At 33.5% G+C, this 21,026-nt stretch overlaps 2 protein-coding genes across 2 annotated transcripts; one reads left to right on the top strand and one right to left on the bottom strand.

Moving 5' to 3' along the window:
- Positions 1-9,651: 9,651 nt before the first annotated feature.
- On the top strand, positions 9,652-11,422 carry LOC120154379 (transcription factor MYB14-like). Its single transcript, XM_039166156.1, has 2 exons — positions 9,652-9,902; positions 10,365-11,422. Exons 1-2 carry the CDS (start codon positions 9,746-9,748, stop codon positions 11,210-11,212), a joined length of 1,005 nt encoding a protein of 334 aa, XP_039022087.1. The 5' UTR covers positions 9,652-9,745; the 3' UTR covers positions 11,213-11,422.
- A 2,980-nt stretch (positions 11,423-14,402) lies between these two features.
- On the bottom strand, positions 14,403-15,385 carry LOC120154335. Its single transcript, XM_039166117.1, has 3 exons — positions 15,305-15,385; positions 14,797-15,223; positions 14,403-14,722 (listed from the first exon to the last, which is right to left on the bottom strand). Exons 1-3 carry the CDS (start codon positions 15,383-15,385, stop codon positions 14,403-14,405), a joined length of 828 nt encoding a protein of 275 aa, XP_039022048.1.
- Between the last annotated feature and the right edge of the window lie 5,641 nt (positions 15,386-21,026).

Here is a 21,026-nt window from a genome sequence, read left to right as displayed (position 1 = left end):
GCTATTAAATTTTTCTTTCAAGACTCATTCATCTATCATGCCTTCAATGCAACAACTATTGCCTTAGTTCCCAAAATCCCTAATCCCAATAAAGTTTCAGATTTCCGTCCCATATCATACTGATTCGTCCTATACAAAACCATTTCAAAGATTATTGTAAAGAGGATCACTCATTTGCTGCCTAAGTTTATATCTCCTAATCAAACTGCCTTCGTCAAAGGGAGGAGTATTATTGATAATACCCTCCTTGCTGAAGAAATAGTTAAAGGTTATTGGGAGGAAAAACATTTCACCTAGGTGTGCACTGAAAATCGACCTTCAAAAAGCTTTCGACTCAATTCACTGGGCCTCATTCCTAATATCCTCAAGGCTTTAGAGCTTCCTTGTAAACTTATTGATTGGATTATTGTTTGCTACTCAACTGCTAGCTATTTCATTGCCTTTAATGGAAGCTTGATTGGGTTTTTTTAAGGGCGCCAAGGGACTCAGACAAGGTGACCCTTTATCCCCTTTATTTTTCGTTCTTGTTATGAATGTTTTATCCAAGATACTCAACAATGCTGTTGACAAAGGGATTTTTGGCTTCCACCCTAAATGCAAGAAAATTAGTCTTACTCATTTAACTTTTGCTGATGATCTGTTAATATTCTGCAAAGGGAACATTGAATCTGTCATGAGAGTTATAACTGTTCTTAACTATTTTTATGAGCTTTCTGGTCTTAAACTAAATGCTCTCAAGTGTGAGATCTTCATAGCTGGCATCTCTTTTCTTTCTATTGAAAACATAATTAATTTTTCTAGTTTCAAGCATGGAATTCTGTCTGTCAGATATCTGGGAATTCCCTTGGTCACTAGAAAACTTACTATTAAAGACTGCCAGCCCCTTATCGATAAGATCAAATCCAAACTGCACCAATGGTATAGACTGAAACTGAGTTATGCAGGTAGGTTTGAACTTGTTAAAACCGTCTTCTTTAGCGTTGCCAACTACTGGTGCATACAACTTATATTGCCCCAATCCATCATCAACAAGATTGAACAAATTTGTTCGAGATATTTTTGGAAAGGGTCAAACATTCCTGCTGCTGGAGCTAGAGTAAGCTGGGACACAATCTGCACGCCAAAGTCTGAAGGAGGATTAGGTCTCAAAGACATTAAATTCTGGAACAGAGTGTGCACGATCCTCCTTATTAAAAATTTGCTTGCTGTGGAGGGTTCGTTATGGGTTGCATGGATACAAAGTTATGTAATCAAGCAAAAAAATTTCTGGCTCATGGAAGAACCCCTACTTTCAGCTGGAGTTTCAGGAAAATAATGAAGCTTCGAAGTGTTGCTCAACCATTGCTTTCTACAGGAGTTACGACCACTAAAGACATTTGGGAACAGGTTAGACAGAAGAACAACAAAGTGCATTTCAGAATTTTCGAACTTGCCTCGGGGTTAAAGATGAATTTGAGTAGAAGTCGCATCTTAGGGATCATTGTGCATTAGGAAACTATTTCAGAGTGGGCATCTTTTGTGGGCTTGAAGTAGGGTGTTTTCCGGTCGAATACTTAAGCCTACCCTTAGGTCCTAGTAGGAACTCCTTAACCCTTTGGGATCCGATAATTCAAAGAGTTACCGAGCGTTTAGCTAGCTGAAAAGACAAGGAACTCTCCTTTGGTGTACGCTTGGTAATGGTTAAATCGTTGCTAACCTCCTTGCCCTCATACTATCTAGCCTTGTTCAAAATGTCGGATGGTGTGCGTCGGAAACTCATCAGCTTGATGTTTAATTTCTTATGGGGTGGTTCGATGGATAAGAGGAAAATTTACTGGGTTAAATGGCCTGACGTTTGCTGTCCAAAAGAGTTGGGGGGTTTGGGAATTCCAGAACTTTCAGTTCATAATAGAGCTCTAATGGGGAAGTGGATATGGAAATTCGTGAATGAGAATGAGTGTTTGTGGCAGCGTGTGATCTGCAGTAAGTATAATTATGATCCGAGTCACATTTTCCCGTCTCATCTAATCCAAAACCGAGCATCTTGAATTTGGAAAAAGCATTGTAAAGTCCTTCGAGGAGGATAAGGTGCGCAAATGCTTAAGGGAGAACTTTGCAGTTAAGGTAGGTGATGGTAACTCTATTCTATTTTGGGAGGACCCTTGGCTTCTCGACATCTCTTTGAAAATTAAATTCCCACGGATATATTCTCTAGCTTGCCTCAATGAGTGGCGAGTGACAAATATGGGAGTAAGGACAAGTTTATCATGGGCTTGGAATGTACAACTTCGGAGACAACTTTTCAACTAGGAGGTTAACCAGTGGACAGATTTTCACACAACACTTAATGAATTCAGATCGTCTGGATTAGAAAAAGATTGGATTTGCTGGACTGGTTTAGACGATGGATTGTATACTGTTAAAGCCGTTTTTTTTTGTTACCCATCGTTAAAAAAACAATGATTGCTTGTGGCAATTTTTTTATTTTTTCAATATTAACGTGACATTATCTTATGATGACATGTCAACATCGTCGTTATTTTTTTAACAGTGGGTGACCAAAACGTAACATTAACGATAATTTAAAAAAAAATGAACGACCATAACAAAATTTAAGTAATAGTTAGGTGACTATATACATAGTTTACCCTTTACTAAATCAGAATTTTTAGGAATAAAATTTCTTCTTCTTATTTTCAGAGATAGGGATAAGGCAAGTTTTGACAAAGTTTCTAAAAACGATGAGTAAACTTTCTAAAGATAAGCATAGAGGTAGCTAAAATGTCATTATCACCCACCACTAATAACATTTAGGCACTCAAAATTGAAAGAAAGCAGATGCTATAATAAAAATTGAAACTTTGAATTATACCAACTAATATGTACTTGACCCTCGTAAAAAATCCAAGTTTTTTAGTCATGATATAATGGAGTTAGTTTTGATGAGGAAGGGAAATTAGTTTCAACAAGGAAATCCTTATCGGTTACTTCACCCCCTTGTGTTGGATAACACGCGTGGGGTATTCTATTCATCCTGCAACCTGTTGAGAATTGATTGATGCAATAACATGTCAAATATTGGACCATTCTTTCTACATTAACACTGTAATTACAATCAAGTAGAAAAATGCAACACATGTTTAATTAGTATTGTTTAGTAAGAGAAGTAATTCTTTTCCAAGGTAGGTGGGATTAAGGGAATAAAAAGGGCTAGTTTCTGGGCTTTCTCTCCACCCCCCCCCCCTTAATCCCATTAGCAGATATTCCATCCATCTCGTTATATTTCAAACTAGGAATTTAAGAAAAATAAAATAAAAATGATGTTAGCATAAATACCAACCACCAGTATTGTAAAAGAAAGGGGGTAAACTACTGCATATGTCATTGAACTTTAAGGTTAGTATCAATTATATCACTAAATTCGAAACATACGATTGCATGTTGGTAACACTGTCATTAACAAAGGGGAGATTCCATCTAGGGTGTAAATGAGACGATATAGATCGCGAGCTAATCTAGATCGACTCGATAAAGGCTCGATAAATACTCGGATCGAATGGACTCGACTCGAGCTCGAGCTCGACTCGAGTTCTTAACGAGCCGAAACGAATTACTTGATATTCGACTCGAAAAGCTCGTGAGCAGCTCGAAAATATAATATATTAAGATTTTATTTTTTAAATAAATTATTAATAAATATTAATATTTATGTATTGATTTTTTAAATACAGTAAGATTTTCATGTATTTAAGGTTCAAGTTCGAGTTTGAGGCTTCAATCAAGCTAACTCTAAGAATTTTTTTTTTCATTTCGAGCCTTTTCGAGCTGCTTACGAGCTTCAATTCAGGATTTCGAGTTCGAGTCAAGCTTGAAAATTTTAAGCTCGTGAGTTTTCGAGTCGAGTCGAGCTCAATAATACTCAAGCTCGACTCTGCTCGTTTACACCCCTAATTTCATGTAGAACTCGACTCGATTCGTTTACACCCCTAATTCCATGCACATACACATTTTGCAATCATTACTATTACAAGTCATTCCATGTCTGAGTTTGAGATAGGCCCCTCAAGCTATCTAATGGTGCGATTTATTTTATGCACGTGTGTTTGCAGTCAAGCACAAGAGTTGAAGAAAATTTCCAGAATTACAATACACTCCAAAAAAAAAATCTTCTCTGGGTTTATTATACTGATTTGTACATGTAACCTGATCGACCAAACCTCGCCTACCTACTCAAAAACTAACTCATCGTAAACTGGTCAAGTGATCATCGGCATCCCCATAGTGCTTCAACAACATCGTTTAGATGGATCAATGAGCACCTTTTTATATGGGATTTAACATGTTTTAAATTTTCATGGTATAAAATCTCAATCAGTTAAGAAAACCCAATGAATGATATAATAAGCTTGTAGTTAATTACTTTTCAACGTAATGTTTCAACGTTTTTATTTGACTTGCCATCTGCATGTAAGTATGAAAAAAGGCAGACGGTTTACCCATACTTTTCTCGATGCCGTCCTTGCACGGCATTCGCTTTAACCCTTCAGTAAGTTTCAATTTCGCATCATTATATTATAAGCTCCAACTGTTGTTTCTGTCCATTTCTTCCTACTGTTCATCTGCATCCATTGCTTTCATACCGGATACATGCTGCATCTTATAAATATCATTTTTAACTATATCGCGGTTATTGATGTAACGAAAGTTATTACGCTAATCAGAATAATTATCAATACACGATTTGAATGATAAGATAATAATATTCACATAACGTTCATCGTATTGATATTAAATATATAATTGTGCTTGGTTTGATCTGTTATTGCTATAACAAGGAAGACAAACGTGCAATGGCGGCCATAATTGTTTATGAAACGGAGGACTTTGTTGAAGAAATTACGTACTGTTTTTGCCATAGGGGAAAAAATAATATAAAATAGGAAAACAAACCAAGAAGTTAGCTTCTTTTGTCTTATTACATGGAATTGTTATTATCATGAAAAATATTAAGGAATGTTGAACAAATTAAACAACGGGTGTTCGGTCGCAGAAATAACGTATTGTCAGACACAGCAGAACACGAAAGAGGGTTTTTTTATTAAAAAAAATACTTAAAAGCCCGATAATTTTGAACTGAAAATTATCAAAACAAATTTAGATAGTGCATGCATAAACAATTTATACATATCGCGGCGTTTATATCGAAAACGCCATAAAATGGTAACATTAACGGCGTTTTTCCATAAATGCCGCTAAAACTTGTACTTTAGTGGCGTTTATTTCACAAACGCCGCTACATATAATTACTTTAGTGGTGTTTTTAAACAAACTTCATCACAAAATCCTACTTTAGTGGTGTTTCTAAACAAACGTCATCACAGAATCCTACTTTAGTGGTGTTTCTAAACAAACGCCGCAAAAGAATCATTCTTTAGTGGCATTTTTAAACAAACGTCGCTACAACCTAATACTTTAGTGGCGTTTCTAAACAAATGCCGCAAAGGAATCATTCTTTAGTGGCGTTTTTGAAACAAATTACGCAAAAGAATATGTTGAACCGTTAGTGGCGTTTTGTTTGAAAACGTCGATATAATTTGTTATATAGTGGCGTTTGGTTTAAAAAACGCCGCAAAGTTTTATAAAACCCCCAATCTCGATCAGCGGTGTACCAAATCCCTCTTCCTTGCACAACCCCTATAGTGCAGGCCCTTTTTAATCCTAAGTCGGTTCTAGTTCCTCAGACCTCACCTAATATGCATTCTATCTCTGCAGATTTTACGAAGGTCGATCTACTCTTCATCAGTACTAGTTTTGATCTTGTGCTTCATATTTTCATGATATTTCAACGTAGTTGATTTTATGCTTCTTTCTCTTTTAAATATTTTGGTTTTCTGTTGTATTTCATTGAATAAAAAAGCCTTAAGTTTAAGAATGAGAACTTTAATTTACGTGCAACTTTATTATGGACAATTAATGACTTCCCTGCTTATGCAAATTTATCTGGTTGTCGTTATGCTTGTCCTTGTTTTGCTGCACAAATATGTTCGAATATAATGGAAAGAAGTTCTCTTATATGGGACATCGTCGGAGGTTAGCTGAAAATCACAGAATTAGAAATCAAAAGAATATGTTTGATGGTACTGAAAAGTTCTGAAAAGCTCCTGAGCAAATAATCAGGCATGATATCTTCTTTATGTTGAAACATATCAAGTTTACTTATGAAAATATAAATCAACCACTGAATATACAATCAAAGAAAAAGGCAAAGCATGTGTATGATTGTGATGTTGACCAACAGAGTGATGATGAGTCTGATGAAGAGGATGATCCAAATGAGATAGATTTTTGGAAAAAGATGAGTATTTTCTTCGAGTTGCCTTATTGGAAGGATCACATTTTGAGACATAATCTTGATGTCATGCACATTGAGAAGAATGTTTGTGAGAATATTATCGGGACCATTCTCAATGTGGACATAAAATCTAAAGATAATCTAAAGAGTCAACTTGACATAGTCAACATCGGAATTCAACATGATCTTCATCCGTAGTTACGTCCTAAAGGAAAATCTTTCTTGTCGCCTTCTATTTTTGCGATGTCGAAAAAAGAAAAAGAAGTGTTTTGCACAGTGTTGAAGGATATAAAGGTCCCATATGGATTTGCATCAAATATATCTCGATGTGTCAATGTTAAAGATCAACTATTTTATTCTTTAAAGTCACATGATTATCACATATTGATGCAAGATTTACTACCAGTAGCTTTAGGTGGTTGTATGTCGAGTAAGGTGACATATTGTATAATTGAACTTTCTAATATCATGAAAGCTATTCGTGAGAAAGTTCTAATAGTTGAAGAACTTAAGAAACTACAAGATCGAGCCATCTTGACTTTATGCAACTTGGAGAAGATATTTCCACCTTTATTCTTCACAATTATGGTACATCTGCTAGTTCATCTTCCTCACGAAGCTAAAGTTGGTGGACCAATTTTCTATCGATGGATGTATCCTATAGAGATGTGTTAATTAACTTATATGTATTAAATCACTATTGATTATACCTTTTTATCACAACTATTTACATAATATTTTGTTTTGTGTCTAGGTTTTTTGTGCAAGTTGAAGTCTTACTGTCGTAATAAGCGTTATCTTGAAGGATCAATTGCTGAAGAGTATTTGGCAGATGAGTGTATGACTTTGTGCTCTAGATATTTGGAAAATGTTGAAACAATATTGAATAGACCAAATAGAAATTAAGTGTTCAGTACTAATGACTTAGCTGAGACTTATTTGTTTGGAAATTATGATGAACCACTCGACAAAGTTGAATTTGCACACTTAGATAATAAGTCTTGGGTACAAGCACACCGATATGTTATTTTCCATCACGATTCAATAGATCCATTTCGTACGTAAGTTTTACGAACTAAATCCTAATGTATTTACTTAATCTTTTATATTTCTCATTCTTTAACGATATAATCTACTTTATAGTGAGTTTAAAGAAGTCTTGAGATCTCGTGCATTCTCCCGAAGATTACATCAGCGAGAGATACATAAGTTATTCACAGAAACTTTTCATGAATGGTTAGAGCAGACGGTAAGAAATTAAATCATTGTAACTCTTGTTTTAATATATCGACATAAATGCTAATTAATTCACCTTTCACATGTAATAGGTTTGGAGTGGGAGATAAGTTAGTGAAAATGTTAAATGGCTTTCTCAAGGTTCGAATAGAATTGTTAAAAGATATAATGCATTCCTCATTAATAGGTTCAGGTTCCACATGAAATCTCGTGAAAGATTAAGGAGGACACAAAATTGTGGAGTAGTTGTTACTTCTTTAACTACAAGTTATGCTAGTGCTAAAGACAATCAGCATGTGGAGGGATATGCAGAATATTATGGAATTCTTACGTACATTATTGAGTTGGATTATTATGAAAAACGAAAGGTTGTGTTGTTTCGGTGTGACTTGGTTGATGTAAATACTACTCGAGGCATTAAAAAGATAATTTTGGTTTTACAATGGTAAATTTCTCTCGATTAATTCAAACCGGTTAACAATTGATGGATGAGCCATATCTATTTTCTTCTCAAGTCATACAAGTTTCTTACTGTCATGATCCAATGGATGAAGGTTTGTATGTTGTGCTCCATAATACCCCCAAAGACTTGATAGACATCAAGGATGGAAGTAGAGATGACATTGAAACAAGTTCAGAACCTTTACCTTTTGTAGCACAAAACTTAGATGGAACTATCACTAATACTACTTCACAATTTCAATGGGTTCGGGAGGACGTGGATGAAGCTATTTATGAAAAATGATAACATAACAATATAGTAAAATTTTAGATCTTAATTGATTAATTTATAATATTATAACTTATAACATGTTGTCATTCAATATATTCATTAATAGTAATATTTTCACTAAAATTGTTGTTTGTTTATTGCAGATATTATGCGCTGGAGAAAATTAAGTGATTTGCGGATTGTTCGAGCTTCTCAAGAGGAGGAAGAAACAAATAATGATGAATCTAGTGGTGTTGGATTTTCGAAAGTTCCAAATACTGTTGAAGAAGCTATACAAATTGAATCTAATGTTCAACACTTTATTTAATTGCTGGTTGATTTTCAAAACTTACATTAATTATTTCTTATATAGTTGAAAATGGTCGAAGACACAAGACTAGAGGACGTACAACATTGAAGGAATTATACCAACTTTCTCCTGGGAACCATGTGAAAGTTTCAAGAAACGTGTGAATTAATTGTAGTTAACAATGTTGAATTACATTATATTTCACTTTATGTAAACTTTGATTTATTATTATGGATTTCAAGTTTGTTGTTATGGATTTCAAGTTTATTGGATAATGGTACATGTTAAAATTTTAAATTTGACTAATAAAAGAGCATAAAACAACATTTGAAAAATTAGTTTTAATTAGTGGCGTTTGTACAATAAAACGCTATTAAATACATAGTCAATATCGACGTTTGTAAAACAAAACACCACTAAAGTTCAAGATATTTTGCGTCGCTTATATAGAAAACAGCAATATATACATTAAGATGCTTCAGATCTGAAGTATGATGTGCCTAGAAGAGAAAACTTCTAAATATTCAACATTATTACTTTTTTAAAAAAAAAAACTACTGCTTAATAATGTGAAGGGGCATCCATGAAGTATAAGCGTGACAAAACACCCTTGGAAAACTAAATAAAAGTATGTTAAAGGTGATAAATCATGGTTATAAATCATGATCCCTTGTTAATGAATTTGCACCAGGAGGGCTGTCCCTTTAATAAAAACTACTAACTGCCCTAATCACCAGGCTTGATTTAACGTGATACCATGGCTTAAACTTGTAAGAGAGAGATACGGGTAAGCAAGCAATTAATAAATAGAATGTATATGTATATATGATAGCTGGGAAAATGTTGATATATAAAAGAGTGGTTCATAGGCCAATAGCATAACAGTTGAAAGAAAGGGTCGGTCAGTCAGTGGTTCTACAGATACATATAGGCTTAATGTGTCGTGTAAAACCAACAAAAGTGACTTCCCATCCACAACCCTAAACCAACCGCACTTTCTTGTTTCATTTTTCCCCTTTGCCCCTTATATATATATATATATCTTCTTTGGGGAGTTTCTTTCTTGTTGTGCTCGATGACAAACAATTGTGCAGCTGCTGATCTCCTCCCTATCTAGCTAGCTACTGATCATTAACATATTCATCTTAATTTATCCATGGAAGATTCGGGAGCTGCTTCTAGTGACGATGTCAACAAGTCCTGTCCTCGAGGGCACTGGAGACCTGCTGAAGATGAAAAGCTCAGGCAACTTGTGGAACAGTTTGGTGCGCAGAACTGGAATTCTATTGCAGAAAAACTCCAAGGAAGATCAGGTGATTTGATTTGATTTGACTTTTGAAATCTAATCTTTTGTGGGAATTGTTAAATTATGATGTTCAAGCATGCAAAGTGTTGATCATAAGCTGATTCTAACCTAAAAGATTAAATCAGAAAAAGATGTTTCTTCCTCCTTTATAGAGTTGGTGTTGTAATATATATATATATAGAGAGAGAGAGAGAGAGGTTGCTGATTAGTATATTTTTAGATTTCATTTTTTCTGCACTTATTTCTTCTCTAAGCAACTTTTTTTTAATTAATAATAGTATCTCAAGTTTCAATAGCACAGGATACAAACATGATTTATACAGGAGTAAGATACAAACATGATTTATAATTATGTTCTTTGTGATCTTCAATCATGAAACTGATTATAAGCATAAGATTGATCTCTTCGTCTCTTTCCCTTTAATTTACACACCCATGTGGCCTAATTTTGTTACATCTGTGTTTCCAGGTAAGAGCTGCAGATTGAGGTGGTTTAATCAACTTGACCCAAGAATCAATAGAAGGCCATTCACAGAACAAGAAGAAGAAAGGCTCCTTGCCGCTCATCATATCCATGGGAACAAATGGGCATTGATAGCTAGACTATTTCCAGGTAGAACCGATAATGCAGTGAAGAATCATTGGCATGTTATCATGGCAAGAAAGCAAAGAGAACAATCCAAGCTATGCGGAAAGAGAAGTTTTCAAGACGCTTTTAGCGATTCCAAGCTATATTCTCCTGGTTTCACTACTTCAAGGAAATTAGAAAGATGTCAAGAGGCATTTTGCTCGAGAATTGAGTTCGGAGACAGTAGGGCTTTTGAGTTTCAAAACCAAAGTAAAGATAGGATTTTCTCAGTCTCATCCACATCAACTACCTCTTCACCATCTTGGAATTTTGCTTCATCGACAATGGTGGCTTCAAATAATTCATCTTCAGGCGCCCAGTTATCATTAAAAGACGGAAAGAACCATTTGCTGCCTTCTGGTTCAAGTTATTACTCCATGGACAGTTCAAAGCTTTTAGATCATCAATCTCTTTATAAATATCATTCAAATGCATATTGTAGCAGCTTCAGAAATTCCAGTGCATTTGGGTTTCAAAACTACAGGAGGGTCATTCCAAGTCCTTTTGGCTACCTCAAACTTGGTGCTAATTCCGAAAGCAATAATGGTGGGATGATGAAGGAGTTGTTGAGCAAAAACGAAAATGCACCCAATACTACAAATGATTCCCAGCAGGAGCAAGAAGATGAAGCAGACAAAACAATGGGTGTTCCTTTCATAGATTTTCTTGGTGTTGGTATTTCTTCTTGATCATCACAAAAAACCCATCTTATTTAACTATTTTTCCTAATATAAATAGCAGTTCTAGCTGTGCTTTCCTGTGCATCATTATGATCACGCATGTTCATAATCAACATGCAAAAGTTAAGCAGAAAAGACAATGTTAGCTTTTTAGCAGTTAGGAGGAAAAAAAAACATTTTGCTTCAGTTTCCAAGATTTTTTTAATAAGGTATATGTGCAAGTTTCAGACATTTTGCTGCATTCAATTTAATGTATTGAATTGCTAAAAACAGTAACCATTAGCTTTTTTTGTTCCACAATTGACCTGTATGAAGTATTTCAAGGGAAAAAATACAGTGCAGTATAGGTTTTCCTCAAAGTGGAAAGGCGATGGTGGGAATATGTGAATCAATATAAATGCAACTCCAGCTATATACTTATAAATACACATCTAAAATTTTCTAAATTCTAACCTAAACAGCTGGTTGCAGTTGCATCCTTACATTATCAATGTAAGCTGAAAAGGAAAATCATCAGCTTTTCAATACTGTTGTTAGAAGTAAAGCTTTCGTAGGGAACCATCATGAGTAACTGATGTAATAGTAGACAAGGGTAAAAAATCATTTCTGTTGGAAGTTCCTTTCAAGATATTCATACACTGCTTGTTTTAATGGACATCCTTTGGAGTTTGAAGCAATGGGTTGATGATAATAGCTAAAGAAAAGGGGAATATTCAGCACAGCTATTATAGTGTTGCTCCATTATCATATGTGTGTGTGTATATAAATATTCTTGTACATGTAGCTGGGGGTCGATTGAAGGTGACACGTAGAGGTGCACAAAAAATCCGAATATTCGATTTTACGTAAAAAATATCCGAAATCGGATTTGGGAAAAACCGGTTTTTTTTAAACCGGATCGGATATTTTAAAACCGGATAGTATAACCGGTTTGGGAAAAAATTGGACGACCGGATTTTTTACCGGATTAAAAACCGGTTTGAAAAAAATCTGGTCTGGGGTTTAAAAATCCGGTCCAAGGTTTAAAAAATTGGATGACCGGATTTTTTACCGGATTAAAAACCGGTTTTTTTAAAAAACTGGTTTTTTTCAAACCGAAACCGGTTATACCGGTTACATCATCCGGCCCTCCAAACCGGTTATGATTCGAACCGATTTTTTTATAAACCGGTTTTTTGGCTTAGTAAAAAAACCGAATCGGTTTTTATCCGATCCAGATCAGATTTAAATCCGGCTATGTGCATCTCTAGTGACACGCATCAACATCACCTGGCCAGCTATTTAGATGTATGAAACTGGGGTCAAACTATTATAACTAGCAGTATTTACCATAGAAAAATGTTAAAAAATAGGATCAATGTCACAAGATTTTTCTTAAGGTTGAGACATGTGATGGTAAAATATAAGTTGGGATGATGGTAGGTAGTTTATATATATATATATTTTTATTTGAGTGATAGTCACAAATAATGATTTTTTTATAAGAGTAGTAAATTGAATACGATAAATAGTATTAGAGTGACAGAGAGAGAAAAAAAAAGATTGCATAGAGGTTTATATAACAATCTTGTGTGTGTGTGTGAGATCTGAGATTATAGTTGTTATTTGTAGGTTGACGAAGTGAGTTTAACACCTGATCATCACACAACATATATTGTCGTTGATCGGAATGACAATGAAAAATATATAAAATGTTGTGTGGTTATAAATTATTAACCACGCAACATATATTGGGTGGTTATAAATCTATCCTTTGAGAAGATTTGAACAAAAAATCTGCTTCTATAAATTATTAATTAGGCTTATATCTTACAAAAACCTATTGTTTAATTAATGTTGTGTGGTTATAAGTTTTGAGAAGAAATGCACAAGAAATATATATATATATATATAAAATACCTAGGCCCATTATTCTTTATCTTTCATCAGTGTCCTCGTTGATTTAAATGCTTCTAAACTTAAACATGAAGAGTTTAAGCTTTATTATTTTCTCCATATAAAAACAAACCAACAAAGAGAATAACATATTTAGTAAAACTCATAACAAAATGAAGTAATTTGATATAAAATGTAGTAAATTGTTTAACCTAAAAAATAAGAAAAATAAAATTACAATATATATATTATTAAAACATTCAGCAGATTTTTTAATTTACTAGTAATATTATGCCATTCATAAAACTATTTACAAAATATTCTTTAAGAACATGTAAGGAATCTTGTAATTTTGTAAGAATAATATGTACTTTAAACATAAAAATTTATTAACCTAAAATAACATAATCTTGTAACAGCCTATTCTCATATATTTAGTAAACATTAAAAAAAAAACCTTTTGAAACAAATAAAAGACTTGATTTTAATTGGTTTTATGTGGTGGAATTTAAACTTTAAATTAGAAAAAGTATTTTAGGAATTATTTTCATTATGTCATTCGTTATTCTTTCCTAAGGGTAAATTATTGAAATTGTCATTTATATTTTATATTTCTATACTTTTGCACATCAAATTCAAAAAACTTCAGTTTTAATCACTTGTGTTAGTAGGATGTTAAATGTTATTAGTTGGTGATGTGGCACAGTAGTTAAAGTGTTTAATTTTTATTTTGATCCTTAAACTTTTGATAAAATACTAATCGTGAACTTTTTTGTGAACCTAAAATGGATCAGGGAAAAAGTTTACTCTTTTTAACATATTTTTTTCCTCAAAACCTAAATTCCATTCCCTTTTACGCCAGAAAACTCTGACGACGTTTTGGTCATTGTGAAAAGTTGAAACGTCGAACAAGACACGAGTCTATATGTAGGGGCAACTTTGTCATTAACTTGCTGGAAATTGTAGGTAAAAGAAGCAGAATAGAAGAGATTGAAGTAGTAGAAGAGAAATTGGAGAAGGTCTCATTCATAAAATTTACAAGTCATTTTGACACCTGTTTGCTTATATATCTCTTAATCAAAGGACTAAGCCAATTATATTTAGGCTTATTTTATAATAAATACTTAAATTATACTCTCTTTTTATCTAAGTACTTAAAAATATTTTTTTGATCAAAGAAAATATCTAAACTTATCTCTTTGGTCAAAATAGGTACCTAAAGTATTCAATTTTTTAATCTACGTTAAAAAAAATAGTTGACATGTGATATTAATTAAAGAATACTTTAGGTGCCTATTTTGGCCAAAAAGATAAGCTTAGATACTTATTTTGACAAAAAATACTTGGCTACTTTCTTGTTCCGGACCTTTGCAGCAATCAGCTGTCCATCTTTAAGCTTACCTTTATATACACGACCGTATCCGCCTTCTCCTAGCAAGTTCTCCTCCGAAAAGTAGTCTGTGGCTTGTTGTATCTCATGATAAGTGAATGTCATAGAATCTTGGATATACAATTCAGTCTTTAGTCCACAAGCAACACAAAGAAGAGGTGTTCCTGAGTTTTTATTGTGGAAATAACTTCTTCTCTGCCTTTGGATAATAGTTAAACTAGTAGGTAGCTTATGTTCTCCTTCTGCATTTGTATCTGAAAGAAAACTACAATATAATAGTATAATGCTTGTTGATGCTGAATAGCCGCAAGCCTTCAGAATAGCGTACCACGTCTGTTTTCGGTTGAAATCGGGGTCCAGGAGTAGCTCCTACAAGAGATTTCTAACTGGTCGATGTTTTCACCGACATTAAGGTTCGATAGGGGCACAGGCTTGGACATGGAATAAAAATGCTTGTTCCCTGCCACCTCTATTACATTTACAGTATGGTTTCTCAAAACTTCCACATTCAAGCTATCATGAACTAATGCAACCTTGCACGGTATCTGCTTAATATATAGCTTCAAGTCCCGTCGAAGCTGCCTATTAAGATTGTAAGCCATGGTGAAAGTAACACAGAAATGATGATCCCATGTATCCATAATACAAAATATATACCTATCAAGCACAACCCATGCTGCATTAGAGGAGATCACTTCTTGTACTATAACTTTCTTTATGGGAAAACCAGCTGTGATTTTAACTTCTATGCCTACCTATACATGAAAATTGATATGCTATATTACCAACATAAAGCACTACGAAATAAGTGGTGGCTCAGAATTCAGAAATTTTACTCCTAGGCCTTCACAATCTTCTGCACTTTGTTGAAGCATATTAACATATGCATCAAACTTCTTTGAGATTTCTTCCTCCATGGCGCGGATGCTTATTACCCCGAATGATTCGGGACATGCTTTGCTCTGGTAACCCACTACACCAGCTCCGAGAAGGAACAGAAGACAAGGGAACATAAAGGCAACATGTGAATTAACATGTTGAATGAATGAAAAATTATTTAAGACTTGCACTTACTAGGGTGGGTGACTGTGCAGAACTCCAAGCATAAGAAGGGTGTTCCTGATTCGTAAAATGTCACCTCTTACTCCTAGATTATTGATGGTAATCGTTTGGATGTCTGCTGATAGTTTCCCTGAGATTTTTCTCTTGTTCCTCAAGGTTTGACAGTGGATGATTCTAGACATCAGTGGACATCTCTGAAAGTGGAGGCTCCTCTGTTTTCTCTGCCACCTTAATTGCTTCCAATAACTGCACCAAATTTCTTCTAACGCATTAGAAATATGAAGCAAAAAAATGCAAATTCTGGCGATCATAACCGATTAATGTAATGATCGCCTGTTTCGGAGCTGAGTTTCTTGTTGTTCACTCCACCAGCCACAAGTTTGAACCCAATTTCTAAATCTGTTTACAGGGTTCCTGGCATTTTTCCAGTAAACAATTTCTAATGATCTTAAATTTCGTAGTTACATTATTCTGCTACCAACCGTCATTTAAATTTCTAACGAGATTCTATTTTAACAATAGATCCCTACTTAAGTCTATGATTCAGATATCTTCGATTCCAACGGTTCAAAGCCGATGATACAGCAGAACTTGGGTTAACGCCGACAACGTCCCAGAAGAGCCCTTGGTTGGTACAATTTCTAACGTCATTGAAATTAATAAGAAGTTAAGAACAAAAGGTTTCTCTTTTTCCATTTTCCTTCTTTCGAGTGTATAATCGAAGAGAAATAAATGTGAAAAAGAACGTAATTAGATTGACATAGGGAGATTAAAAAAGTTTTCTCAACACGTGGCCATAAGGTGGGAGATTAGATATGGTGAACAGAACAGTCGGGCATTGTTCCCGTTTTCACTAGGATTCATCGTTTATCAGTTTTACTTAAAATGAAACATATCTTATGTACTTTTAAAAAAAGTCATAGAATATAAATAAATATTGAATAAAATATCAATTTTATTCGAACAATCCTCAGGAGTACATTTCAAATTTTTGGAGGTCTTTCAAATATTAATCGAACATCAAGAATTAAAATATTAAACAAACACTTATATTTAAAATATAATACATAAAAAATGCTACCTTAAACACTATTTCACCTAAATTTTAGGGGGAAATGTATTTAATATACATGGATAGACAAATAAAAAATAAAAAATAAAAATGATTAAAAGCATAGGAGACGTTTAATACACATGGAAAATATTCAATATTCATAAAAGATACAATAAAGAAAAGGAATATATACATTTGATCGAAAATGAATACATACACAAATGACATTTATAAAAATGTACGTTAACTTACATTACATATTTATATTTGTAATTAATGAAACATGCTGGAAAAGTAAACATATATTTATGCACAATTAATGGCAACCAAAACAAATTAATTGCATAATATTTACTTTAAACTAATAATTAATCAAGGACTGAAATGTAAGATTTAAAAAATTGTTAGCCTTAAGTCCAAATGGAAAGAAGTTGACACTTAACCTAAATTTGGGGGTTAAAATAAAAATAGAATTAAACCACATAACTTAAGGTGAAACTCCACAACAAATCAGGGACTAACATACAATAAAACCACAAAACTATCTAAGCATTAAATTCAAACACGGTGACTAAAATATAATCAGAGAAAAATTAAAAGCTCGAATTAAAATAATTAAAAGTTTTTATCGATGACTAAAATAGAAGTATTACAAACAAAGGGACCCTTTACACGTAAATATCCCATAAACCGGCATATAGCACCTCTTCTCCTAAACGACGTTGTTTCGAAGCAGGTATAAAAGCTTCTTTCCTTCCATTTTTTTTATTTTTTCATTTCATTTTTCATTTCTCATTTTTTAAACTTTTCTCTCCCTCTCCCCACTCTCTCATCTCTCCAAAGTCCAATGAAAGAATTCTCGTTGGTCGTCGTGGCTGTTAACGCCGACCATCGGATCTTTGGACCTCAAATCTCACGATGAGCCTCGTATTGATATTAGGATCATGAATCGGATGTCTAATTACCGGAAATGACCTCGAAATGCACGAAATAGCTAAAAAACATTCGACTTCCTTGTATCCGATCTGTATAAAAATGGATGTTTAAACAAATATATATTTTTTACATAAAAATTAATACATAAGAATCACACCTAAGAGACTAATAACTATTGTATACAAGTTTTTTTTATCACTCTATTTATAATTATTTGTTGATATAATATTTATAAATAAAATATTTCGTACATATTTCTAATAACTATTGTATACAAGTTTTTTTTATCACTCTATTTATAATTATTTGTTGATATAATATTTATAAATAAAATATTTCGTACATATTTTTTAAAGTATCTATATCTATAAGATCACTAAATTTCATTTATGAAATACTGTTAAAAAAGAGATTTTGTTATTATAGGGAGAGTGTTAAATTTGAATTAAATTTAATTCTTTAATGATTAAGTTACTCTCTAATTTAATTATTTTAAAGTTACATTAGACTTATATTATTTTATTAAGAATGACAATGTAACAAAGTTTTTGTTGTTGCTGGTAATGTAATAAAGTGTGAGTATGATATTACATAATTATATATATATATATATATCTGCTAATGAACCCATAAAGTTATATATATTAACATATAATAATAATTCAATATTTGGATTTAATTTTAATTCCGCACTACTAAAACTACTAAAGTATCTTATATGTTGGTATAATATATTTAAATTATCGGCTAATAAACCCGAAGGAGGCTTGGGTGGTTTTCGCAAAATTAGTACTCAGAATGAAACCTTTCTCATGAAGCTGGCTTTCAATTTATTGAGAAACAATCTTTAGGTTCGGTTTATCCGGGCAAAGTATAAATGCTCCGATGGTGTCCCGGATTCCTTGAGAAATTCTAATTGATCTTTACTTTGGAAAGGGCCCAGTATTATTTGGGATGACGTTCGTGATAATATTGTTTGGAAAATCTGTTCGGACAAAGACGTCGATTTTTGGCAGAACACTTGGATTAATGAAATAGGTCCTTTGATCCACTATGTCAATCCAGCTCTTATTCCTCATCTTAAGTGTATGTCAGTTGCAAGTATGGTGGATCCAATGGGTAATTTTGTACTGGAACTTATTTGAACACCTTCTCCCGCGGGATATTTTGTTACGAGTTGCGGTTACCAAAGGCCCAGTGTCCTCTTCTTCTCCGGATGCCATTGGGTGGCAGATCACACATGATATGTCGTTCTCCATGAAAGCTGCCTACTCTCTCCGTTGTGGCCCATCGGTGCCGCCTTCAAGTGTAGCGTGGAAGGAGATAAATAGCTGCATGGGATTAGCGAAAATTAAGTTTTTATGTGGCTTATTTGTTGGAACAAAGTGATGACAAATGATGAATGTGTTCGAAGGCATTTCGTTACGGATAGAAGCTGCCGGACTTGTGGGGCTGTTGTTGAAGATATCAGTCATGTTCTTCCACGATGTTCGTCTGCCATGATGGTTTGGAAGAGTTTAATTAGAGCCGATAAGTTGGATGAGTTTTTATCCCTTAATATTACTGAGTGGATGGTGATAAACCTGAAGGATGCAACCCGGTTTGCCATTCACAACAGTGACTAGGATCTTTTATTTGGTGCCATCATTTGGAACCTTTGATTGGACAGAAACGCTAAAGTGTTCGATTCAACGAGTGCTCGTTATGGCAGTGTTCTTGACGGAGCAAAACACTTAGTTAATTTATCCATTCAGGCGTTGGAAGAAAACCGACAGAGTGTGCAGGCAAAACCGGATGTGGTCAATAGTTCTTCTCATTGGTCCCCCCACCAGATCATTGGATCGAAGTAAATACTGATGGTGCTCGTCGGGAGATTGATGGGATCACTTCGTCTGGCGGTGTCGCTCGTGTATCAGCTGGTTGCTGGAAGTTTGGGTACAGCAAGTTCATCGGTGCATGTTCGGTTATCCGTGCAGAGCTATGGGGTGCTTTGATCGGCCTTGAACTAGCATGGGAGGCTGGTTTTCGACAGGTCGTGCTGGAAGTAGACAGTCTCGAAGCGTTCCGTTTTCTTCGTAATGACTATGACGGACATCATTTTCTGTTTGGTCAATATTTTGCTCTCCGCCATCGTCAATGGACCGGGAATTACATTCAACATATGCGTAGAGAAGGTAATAAAATTGTCGATACTTTAGCAAAAAGTACTAATTTGAATAAGCTTGAATCAACCATTTTCGAGACCCCGTCTACGCTGCTTTTGCTTCTCCCCCATGCTGATTTCATAGATCCTTGTTGAAGACCGTAGCAAGGCTGCTATGGTGGGTCTGGTGTTGTACCAGGTTGTTTTCTTGGACCAGTGTTTTTTATGTATTATTATATGAACACTTTTCTTCCGACTAACCTTAGAGGGGTTTAATAAGGCATATAATAATATTTTTGTGTATGTTTCACTAACGAATGCATTATGCACACCTTTTACCCAAAAAAAAAAACTACTAAAGCATCTCTCTTTTAATTGTATACATTTTAAATATAATTTTTTAAACTTAATAACATTTTAGCTAATTTTTATACATTTGGATTATATTATTTTATTTTCAAAAGAAAAAATATACGCATAAACACATTTTATATTTGATTGCTACGGTAACAGGTTTCATTCACAGTTCTCATTAGATCAACTGATTGTTGGTTAATTTAAATATAATTAAAGTCAAAATTTTATGTATATGATTAGATTAAATTTAAATTTTTATCTGTATATATATCACAATTAAAATAATATATATCATATTATATATTTAATTAACATTGATATATAAATTTAAGATGTATTTTTATTATATTTGTACCGTTTGTTTCCATCAACTTCCAATGAAGCACCAGTAGTCTAGTTGGAGAATAGTACCATGCCACGATACAACAAAAAATAATTTGTTTAAACTTAAAGATTCTTAGACGAGTACAACAAAAATGATAGGAAAACATAACCCGAAGCCCTCCAAAAGAAAATCTTTAATTTAATGGCTCGACATTTACTGACTGTGTTTTGGGTGTCCGACCATTATTTATTAAGATTATTTTTTTAACATATATGCATTTATTATCATAATTAACACTAATAATAGTTTTGAAATATGAAAACGATGACTAAAAAACCATTTTTATTAGTTAAACTTAAGAATTATCTCCTTCGATATATATTTTGAGTTTTTTAAACATTGATATGAATTATTAATGTCATAAATCTTGTTAAATGATTATGCATCTAAATTGTATTTTATTTTTTCACAACTCAATATACTTTAATAGTTAAAGGTTTAGGGGTACACCAAATACTACAAAAAAATATTAAATTTTCGCTATTAAATAATTAATTTTTTACAACATATATATTTTGTCTTTTAAACCTGTTATTAAAATATATATAATTGTGAAACACCAAAAATGTCATATGCTAAAATAAAAAATGCTAGAAAATATTATTTTTAACTACTTTTTGT

Source organism: Hibiscus syriacus, unplaced genomic scaffold (assembly GCF_006381635.1).
Source record: "Hibiscus syriacus cultivar Baekdansim isolate YM2019G1 unplaced genomic scaffold, ASM638163v2 tig00111128_pilon, whole genome shotgun sequence".
Taxonomy (NCBI): Eukaryota; Viridiplantae; Streptophyta; class Magnoliopsida; order Malvales; family Malvaceae; genus Hibiscus; species Hibiscus syriacus.
The sequence above is the reverse complement of the archived record's forward strand: the minus strand, read 5'-3'. Positions and strand labels throughout refer to the sequence as shown.

Coding starts and splice junctions, on each gene's coding strand:
- LOC120154379 (XM_039166156.1), top strand. CDS start 9,746: ATGGAAGATTCGGGAGCTGCTTCTAGTGACGATGTCAACAAGTCCTGT. Junction 9,903..10,364: donor AAAACTCCAAGGAAGATCAG/GTGATTTGATTT, acceptor CTGTGTTTCCAG/GTAAGAGCTGCAGATTGAGG.
- LOC120154335 (XM_039166117.1), bottom strand. CDS start 15,385: ATGGAGGAAGAAATCTCAAAGAAGTTTGATGCATATGTTAATATGCTT. Junction 15,224..15,304: donor AAGATTGTGAAGGCCTAGGA/GTAAAATTTCTG, acceptor TTTCATGTATAG/GTAGGCATAGAAGTTAAAAT. Junction 14,723..14,796: donor TTCAACCGAAAACAGACGTG/GTACGCTATTCT, acceptor GTTTTCTTTCAG/ATACAAATGCAGAAGGAGAA.